At 46.5% G+C, this 13463-nt stretch overlaps 1 protein-coding gene across 4 annotated transcripts in view; it reads right to left on the reverse strand.

The window, feature by feature from the left end:
* The window catches only part of LOC309524855 (zinc finger protein RFP-like), a 46863-nt gene that overhangs the window by 28632 nt on the left and 4768 nt on the right, over positions 1-13463 (reverse strand). Inside the window, exons 4-7 of one of the 4 annotated variants that reach the window (XM_082209989.1) lie at positions 13175-13197; positions 12077-12195; positions 9115-9147; positions 5863-6653 (exon numbers count right to left, since the gene is read on the reverse strand). The exons of 2 other annotated variants lie outside the window; for them this stretch is intronic. In XM_082209989.1, coding sequence (XP_082066115.1) covers positions 6133-6653; positions 9115-9147; positions 12077-12195; positions 13175-13197 — 696 coding nt within the window. In that variant the 3' untranslated portion in view covers positions 5863-6132. Of the gene's footprint in view, positions 1-5862; positions 6654-9114; positions 9148-12076; positions 12196-13174; positions 13198-13463 lie in introns of those variants that run through there. One more of the 4 variants, XM_082209991.1, reaches the window with a different exon arrangement.

Consider the following 13463-nt stretch of genomic DNA (forward strand, 5'->3'; position numbering starts at 1 on the left):
AAATAAACTCAATTTAGCTGCATTGAAACTTGATGGAGACTGAAATATGGAGACTGAAACAGAACAATCTTTTGAAATTTACACCTCTGAATCTTTCAAGGTTGACCCAGCCAGGTAATGTTCACAAAAAATGTATTTATGAGGGTAAAGTACATATCAAAATATTTGTACAAGAAGGCAGCCACCTTCATCATAATAATAAATAAACAAACAAACTGATATGGAAAAGGAGAATGGGGGGAAGTTGAAATGGCAGATTTCCCCATCCTTCCACAGTCCTGACTCAATTCTTCAAGTGCTTGTTCCCCCCTTGGAATAAGAGTGGCACTTACAAGGAGGTCTTTGCTTTCCTTGTCCAGCGCTGCTTGATGGGCCAGAAACTCCTCTCTCTCTTTCCTCAGAATCTCCAAGCGGTGGCAGATCTCTCCCTGAAAAGAAAAAGGGAAACTTAGGTTTTATTGAGACACAGAGAGAGGAGATGAATATTATACAGGCTTCTTGGGTCCAGTGGCCTTGCTATAACAGCAAAGTAGTTTACTAGAGGAAATAAAAGTACAACCTTTTTGGGTCCATGGCTTCCTGGACCAACTTCCTTCTTTCTGTGGTGTCCCTGTGGGGCTCAGGATCCCAGTTGGGTCCCCCCCCTTGCTTGCAGCCCCTCACCCTTTCTCTAACACCCTCCCTTGTGGAGGGCTCTCTCAGCCTCCTCTCCCCTCTCCTTAGGAGTCCTTCTCTGGGTCTCTGAGCTGCCCCAAAGAGAGGTGCCTCCTCACGCTGCCCCACAGGGACTTGTCTGTCCCTTCCCACCAGCAAGGGCCCCTCGCCAGTTTCCTTGCTTCCTCCGAGGCCGCCTCAGCTCCTGGCAGCCCACACCCCCTGGCCAGCCCCAGAGGCGCCATTCGCCAGCGGAGCTTGTAGCCAGGGCTGCTGGAGCAAACAGCTGGAGGGACAGAGGTCAGTGTTGCCCCCCTGAGCATCATTCAAGGCCCCCCAGGTGCCACAGCACACGGGTTGAAAAACACTGCAGAACTGGGATGGGAAAGTTTTCTAGTGCAACTACAGTGGTACCTCAGGTTGCAAACACTTCAGGTTACAAACTCCGTTAACGCGGAAGTAGTACCTTGGGTTGAGAACTTTACCTCAGGATGAGAAGGGAAATCACGTGCCAGCAGGTTAAGAACAGTTTCAGGAACAAATTAAGTTCTTAACCCAAGGTACCACTGTAACTAGTCTAGAGAAGAGCAGAGGCAGCCATGTTTGCTCCTTTGAACTTCTTTGAGGAAAGTTCTAGCCTGACTTCTCATCTTGAGGTCCCAGGGAGAAGTGGGAAGAGGAGAAGGAGGAGGAAGAGGAAGAGGAGGAGGAGGAAGGGCTAAGGCAGTGTCCAGAATGAGAATTTTATTTTTTTATATACAGTATAATAGCACAGGTCCCATTCTGAGTTGTCATGGAAAAGTCACCTTCCCCCCTTGTCTTTGCAGATGCTACTCTGGAATCACTGAGTCCTTTACTATTTGGGATGGAAGGGGATCCTCAACACACACCCCTCCCCCGCCTGAAACCTCATTGCACAGGCCCCTCAGCACCCCTAGAATGAGCGTGCTCCCCACCAGTAGGAGCTTCCACCCCATCACTCCTAAATCTGCTTCCAACAGTTACTTTGGGGGAGGATCCTGCACCATCTGGTCAATTCCTGGCCACCAGTCTCCCCCCCCCCCAGCTGATCCCTTGCTGCTCTCTGCTTTGCAGGGCATTGAGGAGGGATCCTGCTAGCCAAAGGAAACATGCACTTGGTTGTGTATGTGCAATTTCCATTTGCAGTGTTCTTCATATGTACAAAGCAACTTCCTGGGGGATGTGGATGAGGTTAACCCTTTCTCTTCCTCCCACGGTCCCAGTTCAAATCTTTCAAGCTGCTGTGAGTATTTCAAGGGAAGATCCCTTTGTCCCCCTGGCAGAGAGAAAGACTTCAACTCCCTCCTCCCAGCCATCCCAGGAGCCCTCAGGCTTCCTCTTGGCTGCTTTTTACATAATAAACTGTTAGAGGCGGTTTTTCTTCTGGTGGCAGAGACAGAACCACGTGACCGGTGTAAAACACTCAAGCAAAGGTTTTATTACAGCTATACAAAAACACAAAGCATGTGGGTGTTCTCTCTCTGCAGGCAAATTCAAACTGCAACTTCTCCCCTTTTATACTCATCACCTCCTTTTATACCTCTTCAGCCTAGAAAACCACAGCCAGAACTCGCAGAAAAAAATTCTTAAAGTTACAATCATCTTTTCTGTTTCTTTGCAGAATGATTCCTAAAATAAACAACCACCAATTCATGCCATGCCTACTTTGGACCTGAGAATTAAAAAGAAAATTTCCCAAGAAGAATCCACAGCTACTTCTCCCCCTCCAGATCCAGGGATCTCCTACCTTGTATTCCTGGAAAGCCTCCTTCAGAGGAATCACCTTGTGATTTTCATGTTCCTTTGATTTGTCACACACCAGGCAGATGGGGGCTTCGTGGACTTTGCAGAAGAGCTTCAGGGGCTCCTGGTGATCCTCACAGACTCCTCCTTTCCCTCCTTCCTCCTTTCCCTCCTGAAGGCTGAGATTCTGGGCTATTTCTGCCATATTAGCCAGTTGCCGGTTGGGGATGAGGCTCCTTCTCTGGACTCTTTCTCTGCACTGAGGGCAGGAAGCCTCTGCCTCCGATTCCCCCCAGCACTGGATCAAGCAGGATCGGCAGAAATTGTGCCCACACTCTGGGATGATCACTGGATCCTTAAAATATTCCAGGCAGATGGAGCAAGTGGCTTCATCACGGAGACGCTGGATGTGACCCCCTGCAGCAGCCATGGCTCCCTCAGGCAAAAGTCCCGAGTTAAGTTTCGTTTTCTCTGTTTCCAGGCACTGGGAGTTTCCCTTCCTGGAAATGACTCAGAAACTCAGTAACCACGTGATCTTTTTCTTTTCTTTTCTTTTTTAATGTCTCCAGGTCTTTGCATTTGCTGAATGTTTTCTCAAGTAGCAGCTAATGCTCCTTGATTGCTTCCCATGCTTTTGTTTACACACAAACACAGACGTACCTAGTAAGTTGTGGTATTCCTAACATTTTAATTCGCAGGCGTCCTTGGCATTTTTGAATTGGAGAACATCTGCTGCTGCCCTAAATGGACGCGAGTTCCTATTTAGCAAGTGGGACTTGCTTCCGTGAAGAAAACTCCTTAATTGCACATTTATTTAAAACCAGAACAAGTGGACCCTTGTAGTGAAAAGCCATTTATCCAGCCTGTTGGAGCAATAATGTCTCCAGAAACAGGAACAATGTTCCAGAGAAGAGGGGCAGCCACTCTCAAGGCCCTGCTCAGAGTCACTGTGTGAAAGGGCTTGTGAGATCTTGGGGGTGTGCAGAAGAGACACACACTCAGACTGCAGGGATCTCGTGGTGTATAAGGCATAAGCCCCTCTCTCAAGTCACCTGGTCTTGGGGTATATGGGACCTTGAACTTGCCCCAGGAGCTGACTGGCAGCCTGTGGGAATCTCGCTAGCAGGGTGATCAGCGCTGGCGGTTGTTTGTCCCCACAAGCATGTTGACCTTCTGCACCGTCTTTTGCACAAGCCATTCTGCTAGGGAAATTAGGATGCGGCTGAGGGACTTTGGCTTAAGGCAGCGTTGACTTCCTCCCTGTGTTTCAGATGCCGTCTCAGGGGACAGCCACCAGGCCCCTTGAGGCAGGTGGGGCTTCATCAGCCAACTCCCAGAGACAAAGCTACATGGATTGAAATGAGACGGGGACAGGCTTTAATTTTTAAATGTTTATTGGGTAAAACTCCTGCAGGAAAGGGAGGCATTGGAAGGTCTTCCAGAGGATTTTGGCAGATTCTCCAGGGTGAGGGAATGTCCTAACTGGAGATCAGACACCCAGAACACCTCCCTCTGTGCGTTGTTTCTGTCAACTTGGCACTTAAATGGGATGGACATCCTGTTTTCCTGGGACTCTGAAGAGCCTTCCTTGTGTGGCGGAACGTTCTCCCCCTCTCCCCAAATCTGTTCTGGGGTTTCCCCCTGACCTTCCCTAGCAGATCTGGGTGGGCAGGAAGAGGGCAAAGTCTCATTGTGCTCAGGGCAGTCTTAAGCATATGCGATGCCGGGATGCAAAGATCTGCCCAGCGCCCGTCCCGTCCCGTCCCCCCCCCCGCTTGCCCAGAGTTGTCGACTTTTTTTTTAGGTCCACTCAGGAAACCCGAACAGAAGAGCCTGCCGCGGCACTCCAACAGGCGGCCTCTTCTTCCCTGGACTCCGACTCTCGGACCCCGGACTCTCGGCCAGGCGCCTATGATTAAGACGGCCCCGATTGTGCTAGTCCTTGCTTCCTCCTGAGGGACTTGAAATGGCAGAAGCTGGACTCACTGAGGTAAGTGGACATCTCGCTTAAGGGCAGGCTGAGGTGTTCCCTTGAGCAGGGCGAATGTAATGACATGCTAAGGATCAGAGTGCACCTGAGCACGTGCAGAGCGCATATGCCCCATCACTGAGCAACTTCCCAGCCCTGTTTAATTTGTCTCAACCATTTCTATACAGCTTGACTGCCATTGTCTCTAAGCAGTGCACAAAGTATTCCATACAATGAAAAGGAGTGGAAAATATAAAATAAGCCTGCTAGGATGATGATGATGATGTCTTCAGTAAGTTCAACAGGGAGAAGGGCCTGTCTGACCGCAACCTGGAAGGGAGTTCCATAAAATTGGGCCCACAATGGAGTGCTTTATATCCCGCCTTTATGCCAAGGAGCTCCAGGTTCTCCCCTTCCTCTTACAATCCCCAGAACAACCACCCTGTGAGGTGGGCTAGGCAGAGAGCCCATGACTGGCTCAAGGTCACCAGTGAGCTTCATGCCCGAGTGGGGATTTGAACCCTGGCCTCCCGGGTCCTGGTCCCACACTCTAACCACTACACTACACTGTCTGTCAGCAGCTGCTTAGGGATGGGACTGGGGGCTGTGATTTTGCAAGGCTTGGCATTGCAATATCAGGAGTGGGAGCGTGTGTGGGATCTTGGGCATCCATCTTTAAATGGCGTTTTCCGGGACAGCAGAACCTGAGTGGGGGATGTTTGGCTCAACTCTACCAGACACAGATGTTGTTGAGCAAGATCTCCCTGCAAAAAAAGAGAGAATGTTTTAAAGCTATTTTTTAAGGAAATTTGCCCAAAAAACCACAACACTGTTGATTTGAGCTGCCATATGTCCGGATTTTTCCAGACATTTTAACCGATTATTGAAAATTCTGCCCAGACACTATTTTCAACAGACATGAAATTCTGCCCACATGCTATTTTCAATGTGATCCTCAAGCTGGTGACCCTTCGATTAAGAGTCCAGCTCTATCCAGAGGACACCCCATTTGATGCCCCCGATATACAGTACAGAATCTAGCTTATAAACAAGGAACGTCAACGCATCAACCCTAAACACAAATTTTAACAGGGCAGAAGCCCCACTCAAGGCAATGGGGTTTATTTCTGACAAAGAAGGTGAGGCTGTATTTGCAGAGGATATTTGAAGCCGACGCCTTGTTCAATTTCTTTTACAATTTCTTCCCATCTGAGGTCTCCAGAGCAAGGAGGTATGCTGCCTGATGTGGGTGAAGGGGTTCATTTTTTTGTCCTCTATTAATCCAATGATGCATGCATTTTCACAGCTGCATAAGGCATTGTGGGGAGAGGAAGGATTCCTAGAATTGCAGAAATGTGAGGGACTCTGAAGGTCCTCTAGTCCCACCCCCTGCAGTGCAGGAAACATTTGCCCATAACCCTGAGATTAAGAGTCTCGTCCTCTGCCAAATCAGACATTTGAAAAGGAAAAGAAGATTGAAGGTGAGAAAATTTATTAGGACTCCTAAAAGTGTGACTGTCTCTCTAAGAAGCTGCAGAGGGAATTCTGGGAAAAGGAAAGAAAATGCAAAGGAAGAGTAACCCATTTTTGTTCTGTTATTTCTGCTGATTTTGACTGGAATGAATCCTCTCAAAGGGCCCTTGGAAAACTGCCCAACCTGCTCTTGGCGGGTAAATGGTTTTTACGTCAGTCACTCTGGTCTGGAGAGAAACTCCTGCTGGGCCTGAGAGGCAGATTTAGTCCCCTCAGGAGATACTGAAGTGGGTTTTATAATTTCCCTCCAGATCAAAGAAAGGGAGGAGGGTCTCTCCAGAGAACGAGGCTCCTGAGAACGTGTAGAGTTCAGCTCCTGAGTCAGCGTCAGAAAAAGACACACGTCCCCCTTCATAGTCCAGAGTCACCCGGATCCTCCTGGGCTCCCAAAACAGGGACAGAGGAGTGTCATCAGGGGAGGTGCAGGCAAAGTACTCGCTTTCCCACTTCTCCACAGCCCAGATCCCCCACTCAGGTCTAAAGGAGAAGTACCCCTTTCTCTCCACAGACTTCCTGGCGACCCCCAAAACCCAATCTTTCCCACTTCCTACAGTGACTTCCCAGAAATGTCTGCCTGCTGTGAATCCCTCACGTCCCAACACACAAGGCCAGTCACTGAATCTCTCAGGATTATCAGGCAGGGCTTGAGGTTTGTCTCCCAATCTCACGCTTTTCCGATCCTCGGACAGGATGAGTTTGGGATGGGCTGTGTCTGGATCCAGAGTGACATTTGCTGTTGGGGAGAAAAGAGGGAAAGAGAAGAATATGCAGAGTCAGCTGAGAGACAGAAACGGACATCCTGATAATAACCCCGAAAAACCCAGATTCCCTTTCAGATGAATGGGATTTCTTTGGATCACATGCAAGAGTGAGACTCCTTGCAGACTTTCAACAGAATAAATATCTTCCTTGTTTGATTTTAAATCAGTTCCCTTCACTTTCTTATATCCGATGTGTATTGTTCCTGCCCCTCCTCTCATCCCAGGCATTTTCTAAGAGGAAAAACCACCCAGGAACCCTTTTACTCATCTCTTCTGTGTTATCTAAGGAGAAAGAGAGGAGAATTGGAGGAGGCAGGAGAGGAGAGAAGCTGCTTTCCTCTGACAATCTCTGTGGGAATTGGCTTTTGGGGACCTCTGGGTTGGGCTGGGAGATGGGGACACCCCTGTAATAAATCATCATCATCATCATCATCATCATCATCACATTTGCCTACTGCCCTTCATCCATAGGTCAGGGTAGTTCACAGCATAAAAATACAACATAAAAACACATATAGGCATCCCCTCGCGGGGAGTCACGTTCTTGGCCCTCGTGCCCACAAGTGGAAATCGTGTTAAGTGGAGAGCCTGTTTATTCCTTGCCTTCCTCCCTGCCATATTGTAAGTTTAGGCCTTGCCACCAGGGAGGAGGAGGCAGGTGGCAGGGCAATTTTACAAAGCACTGCTTATTCCATGCTTCTCTTTTGGATTTAATATAAACCATAAGATGTGTTCCCTGAGGGAAGGGGGAATAACTCAAAAGTTAGGGGCTAAGACAGTTGTGATAGGCAAGTGTAGGGTTATTTTGAAGAGCACAAAAGAGGACACATTTGCCAACTTCTCCTTTTAACCATGGATCACTGACAACTCTCATTTGAAATACTCTATGTAGGCTTTCGAAGCTGTGATGTATTGCTAGTAGCAATCTTCTAAATTTTCAACAACAAAATAACAATAATACATATTGCTCCCTTGCTTGCCACATGACAGTATTTGGGCTCATGTTCACATCTTTGTGCACAGAACAATTTATTAAACTGTTAAACATGCACATATGGTCTCTCCTTAAGGGCAGGGGGATGTTAACTCTTGCCCTCCCGGACTCCTTTGTCAAGATCTTGTAGCTGAGCCAGCGTCCTTTTAGTTCAGCCACAAGAGAAGGGTTTTATGCAGGATGTCGCTAGCTGCAGATGCTGCTCTGAAGGGATTCTCTGCTGCAGATTACCGTATTTTTCGCTCTATAAGACGCACCAGACCACAAGACGCACCTAGTTTTTGGAGGAGGAAAACAAGAAAAAAAAATTTCTGAATCTCAGAAGCCAGAACAGCAAGAGGGATTGCTGTGCAGTGAAAGCAGGAATCCCTCTTGCTGTTCTGGCTTCTGGGATAGCTGCACAGCCTGCATTCGCTCCATAAGACGCACACACATTTCCCCTTACTTTTTAGGAGGGGAAAAGTGAGTCTTATAGAGCAAAAAATACGGTAGTTTAGCCAGGTGCCTCAGATCTGAGTCTAATGCTCTGTGCTTTTCCCCACAATCAAACAGTATATAAATTTTATGAAATAAAGCAAAATCTATAAAATTGAGGGGGAAACCAGGATAATAGTCTGTCTGGAAAAATAAATTATGTGACCTGCGTGAAACACTTGAGAAGATAGAATGATAAAAGACAGCGCAGTTAGTTCTGAAAATGAAATCCTTAAAGTGTGGAATTCTCTGCCAAATAATTTTAAATCAATGAAAGTACTTGGGATTGCTTTCCTTACTTTGGTTGGAGCATCTTATGCTTGTGAGCAGCTGTTTTCAGCTTTGAATTATACCAAATTTTACACCAGAAACAGACTAACAGATGACTTGAGTGCTGCATGTGTTGCTCTCAAACTTACAAAGTATGAGCCAAGGTTAGACAAATTATCAACATGCATACAGCAGCAAAAATCACATTAATTGTTCAAAAGCATGCCAAATACAAACTTTTACCTTTCAATAAACTGTTCTTTGTATCACTGAAAGCCCTGTTATTGAGAATTTCTTTTAAGCTCAAAGCTGTTAATGTATGAGTTGTTTTTTCTAAATTAAAACCTCAGTATTCAGGTTAAATTGCCGTGTTGGCACTTAGCGATAAATAAGTGGGTCGTGTGTTGCAGTTTGGGCACTCGGTCTCTGAAGGTTTGCCACCACTGGTCTGTAGGCAGGAATGGAACTCAGACTGGTGTGCAGGTTCTTCGCAGGGCCAAGCTCTGCCCCCAGGCCAAGCCTTCAAACCCTCTCCCAGTTCATTCATGGGACAGACAAAGAACCCAAACAGAGGACTGTTTCCCAGAGTGACGCCATTGAAGGGTGTCCCAAAGTCTGCAGAACAGACGGTTCAACACCCATGAAATATCAGTCCCCATCCCTCCTGTCAAATTGTTCCTCTCCTGGAAATTTACCTTTCTGAATCTGTTCACTGAATAGCAGAGCATCTGAGGAAGCAGAAAGATATAAAGTGTAAGGGCAACACTCTTCCACCAGAAATAAATATCCATTCAAAAGTAACACTTCATAATGTGGCATCCTTAAATTCAAGTACAATTATTAAATATTAATTAAATTGTAAAAATAATAATTAAAAACAAGAAAATCATAGGAAGAATCTATGAAAATAACTAAAGCTTTAAAACTCAGCAATCATAAAGCAAGCTTACAAATAAGAGAATAAAAATATTCAGCATGAATCCTGCTGGTCTCTGAACTTTGTCCCTAAATTGGGCTCTACATTGGAGGACTGGAGGGGAGGCAGAGCAATAGGAATCCCGTAAAAGGACGCAGAGGGGAGATGGAGGCAGCCTTAACATCTTCCCCAAGTAAAGTGGGGGGGGGGGAGGGAATCATTAAAGCCAAAATTGTGTTGGCAGATCCTTGCTTTAAACTGTTTACAATAAAGGGGAGACGGACTTCCTTTTTTTTCCCACCTCCCCCGTTCGTACCAAATCCACAAATGAATTATTTGTAATCCAATTTCCAAATTACTCACGGGTTGTTGTTCTTGATTTTAAGTCCAAATTTTAGCAGGAAGAAGTCAGCGCTCTCCGACAAATGGCATGCGGCTTCGCTCGGCAGGGGAAGCAGAAGACTCACAGCACCACGCCACTCCCCGGCACCCGTTCCGTATCCTTTAAAAAGGCTCCTTCACGAGTCGGGAGGGCGCTAACGGTGCCCGCCGAGTCACCATGTCCACGGGCTCCGTGCCCGTGGTTTTTAAGGGTCCCCGTGTTGCCGGCACGGCAAGACCCAGCCCCCTGTGAAGCCGATTCCCTCCGGAGCTCGGAGGGAATCCGCCATTAGCCGATATAAATTCCACGGATTTAAAAGTCTAAGTTAATGTGCTGGAGGACAAGCGTTTATTTGTTTGGATTAAGTACCACCTTTCTCAAGCCCGGGAGTAACCCGTGAAAAGAGCCTGCTGAGGATCTACAGAAAACTTTTGACAGCTGTCAAATTAGCTGTCAAAGTTGGGAAAAACCGAAAGCTTAAATTTTAACCGGTTATATTGCTACAAAATATTGAAAGTAAAGAAAGATTGATACAAATAAATCTGACTTTTGGAACGGAAGGGAAAGGAATACTAAGTAACCAGAATCCCTCTAGAGGGGATTCTTGGACATTACAAGAATGGAACTAGGTCGGGAAATACGAGCTGACTTGCAAGAGCTTATCTTTCTCATGGGAAAGCTGCGAGAGATGTTCAAGCAAGGCCATGTTTTGTCTACAAGTCCTACAAAACCGAAGTCAACAGAAAATATACCTACTGAGCTGGAAAGGGACTTGATGTTCAAAACACAGGCAGCTGGACAAGAAAAGAAACCAAAGATTGAAGAGGAGGAAAGGACACTTGCTGAACAGGAGGAGCAGAAAGAAGGGGTGGCCGAAATGTTACAGAAGATAAATGAGAGCCGGAGACCTGCCAAGATGAACTCTAATTCGATCAAGGTGAAAGCTGGACTATTTGGGACATATAGATTCAAGAAACAGAGCTGGAGCTCCACCTTTAAACAAGTAGGCCTGGCTGGAAGAAACATGGTCAGTACTGAGAAGGTACCTCTTCGAGCTTGGGTGTTCAGTATGAGAGACCTCCGAAGAAGCCGGCTGAAAGGGACAGAGAGAGATTTGAGAGCCTCGGACGTAAGGTCACCAGGCTAAAAAGATGGACTAACTGGACTTTGGTTTGGGATTGAAACCGGGGAGAGAAGGGTGGGGGTTAGAAGTCCAAAGGGGGCCTGATTTTTACTTTGCAGTGTAAAAATTATATGTTCTTTACTATTATAAGAATGGGGAATCCGTGGATGGGAACTAGGGATAACCTTAGGAAAGGTATCTTTTTTCTTGTCTCTTTATCTCTTTTTTCTTTCATATATGATTAAGGTATATATTTTAAAAATTGCTGAATAAATTAAACTAAGCATAATAATGAAATAAGGTTTAAACCTATTACAAAGAATTATATTAACAAATGATGGTTAAGTAAATTAACAAATTATGGTTAAGACACTAAGGATAAAAACTTGTTTGAACAAACAACTGGAGCTGGAATACAATAAGGGGAGGCGTGGGGAAGTCATGAAAAGAAGTTATTGAAAATGAGACGTAAAAGGTGGTACCTTTTTTGTTGTTTTTTGTGTTTTCTTTTGTTTTTCTGTTTTTTTTTTGTAACCTTTTGAAACTTTAATAAAGATTATTTAAAAAAAATAAATAAAGCCAAAATTGTGAAACATAAGGAGAAGTGAAGTTCGATGAGGAAGGACTGGCAGAGCTCTCAGGCAAAAGGAAGCCCTCCCTCACAAACCTTCTACAAATCTTTAAGGTTCTTCACAAGCATAATTGTGCCCTTTGGGGCTCATGTGCTCTTGCTTCCTCTCTCAATGGGGGAACTCTCAGGAGATCTTGAAGGCCGAAGCCCTAGATATGGCATCTGCAGGGGGACGTCTGAGGAGGAGACAGCTCAGGCCTTGGCTCCACGGCCGAGAAAGAAGCCTGAGCAGGAGGCAGAGGGGGAACTGGGGGCTTCTTAATGCCCTGTGACTCCATTCAGAGCAGGAGAACCTCCAAAAGGACAACCCCAGATTGTGCAGACAGGGAACCACAAGGAAAAGGAGGTTTCGTATAACTGTAAACAGATGCACATGGGAGGAAAAAATCCTGACTTTGCTCTACACTCTGGCTCAGGCTTTCTTTACAGGATCCAGCGTCACAATATACATGGGCCATTCTGGGCGACAGGAAATGAAGGCTGGAGCAGGAAGAAGGAAGGTATCCTGGGGTTACTCAATTCCATGCAATAAGAGCCTGGCATGTTCAGTTCTGAAGAAGTAACAGAATTCCCAGTGTGAAATCCTGGCAGCCATTTTTCATTACCTTTCCATTGTTTCATTGTATCCTCCACAAGATGATTTAGATCACAGGATTCCAAGATCTTGTTCCTCAGCTCTGGAGGGAAAGCCAGTGGCTTCTCTGGACTCTCTCTTCCCTCATACCTGGTGAAAAGGAAAACAATGAATGGCCCCATTGTGGCCCCGTCTCCCTAATTATTGCAGGTGATTTCAATAACATGAACAAAGTGGAAGTTTATTTCCCAACAGGTTTATTTCTACCACAGATGAGACCTCAGTCCAAAACCCCTGAGGACAGCTGTCAGTGGCTTCGTAAGGATGCTAGACAGCAACAAGGGACAAGATGTAACCCCAAGCGACACCACCGGAGGGCTCCCATGGCTTCCAATGACGCTGCCCCCTAACAACTTTCTGGGAAGGTGCCAGGACTTAAGAACCAAACCCCTGAGGTGGAATGCCTGCAATCCCTCCCTCCCTGAGCTTCTCCAGAGGATGTGAGTGATGTCCAAAGCTGCCCAGTGGTCAAGGAAAACAACCTCCACCCTCCCTTCACCCCCTCTCTCACCCAGGAAGGGCACAACTCCATGCCCAATTGGACTCTCCCTCCAGAGGCATCAAACAACCTGACTTTCACCCCCCACTCAAGACCAGCTTCAGCCTCTCACGCTGGAAACGCTCCCAAGAAAAAGAAAAAGAACCCACCTATTGTAGACCAACAGACTGTCCCTCCCTCAGTGCCTCAAAGGGGCTGAGTTACCAGAGTTGAGGGGCTTCTAGTTGGGCATTGAAATATGTCCTAAGCTCTTCCCAAGCATCTTTGGCACTTTCTCTTCTAGATGTTTGAAATTACCACAAAGTCCATGAACAGAAAGTGCAAGAGAAAGAAAAGAGCCCCCATCCCTTTGTGAAGTGATGTGGGGAGAGAGGGAGGAGGCAGTTGACCTTGAACCTTGGAGGGAGAGTTGGGGGGCTACAAGTTCAGAAGAGGGGGCTCTACTTTTACCTGTCAGGTGCTGCAGGGAGTGAGTCCTCCAGTCTCCCCCCTGCAGCCCCTGGAGGTCTGAGGTTCTTGCATCTCAGCTTCAAAGAGTGATGCTAATAGAAATGAGCCAGATCCACTTACCTCTGCAAGGTCCTTCTCACATCCTAGAGGGGAAAAGAGAAGGGAATTCACTGCACATCACAGGCCACACTAGGAAGACCCCCTCTGGCCCTCGGGTGTCAGTCTGCCTGGCACATGCCAAGGTTTTGGGGAGGGATGGCAGAATCAGCTGGTTTTGGTTTCTCACAGCTTTTATTTTCCCAGTGTGAAATTATTAACTGTTCTGATTTCAAGATCTCCACATTTCCACATCAGTTTGCCGTTTTTGTTTAAAATCCTTATGAAAACCCACCAGCATTTTAGGGAAATT

Source organism: Podarcis vaucheri (assembly GCF_965113315.1).
Source record: "Podarcis vaucheri genome assembly, chromosome: 2".
NCBI lineage: Eukaryota > Metazoa > Chordata > Lepidosauria > Squamata > Lacertidae > Podarcis > Podarcis vaucheri.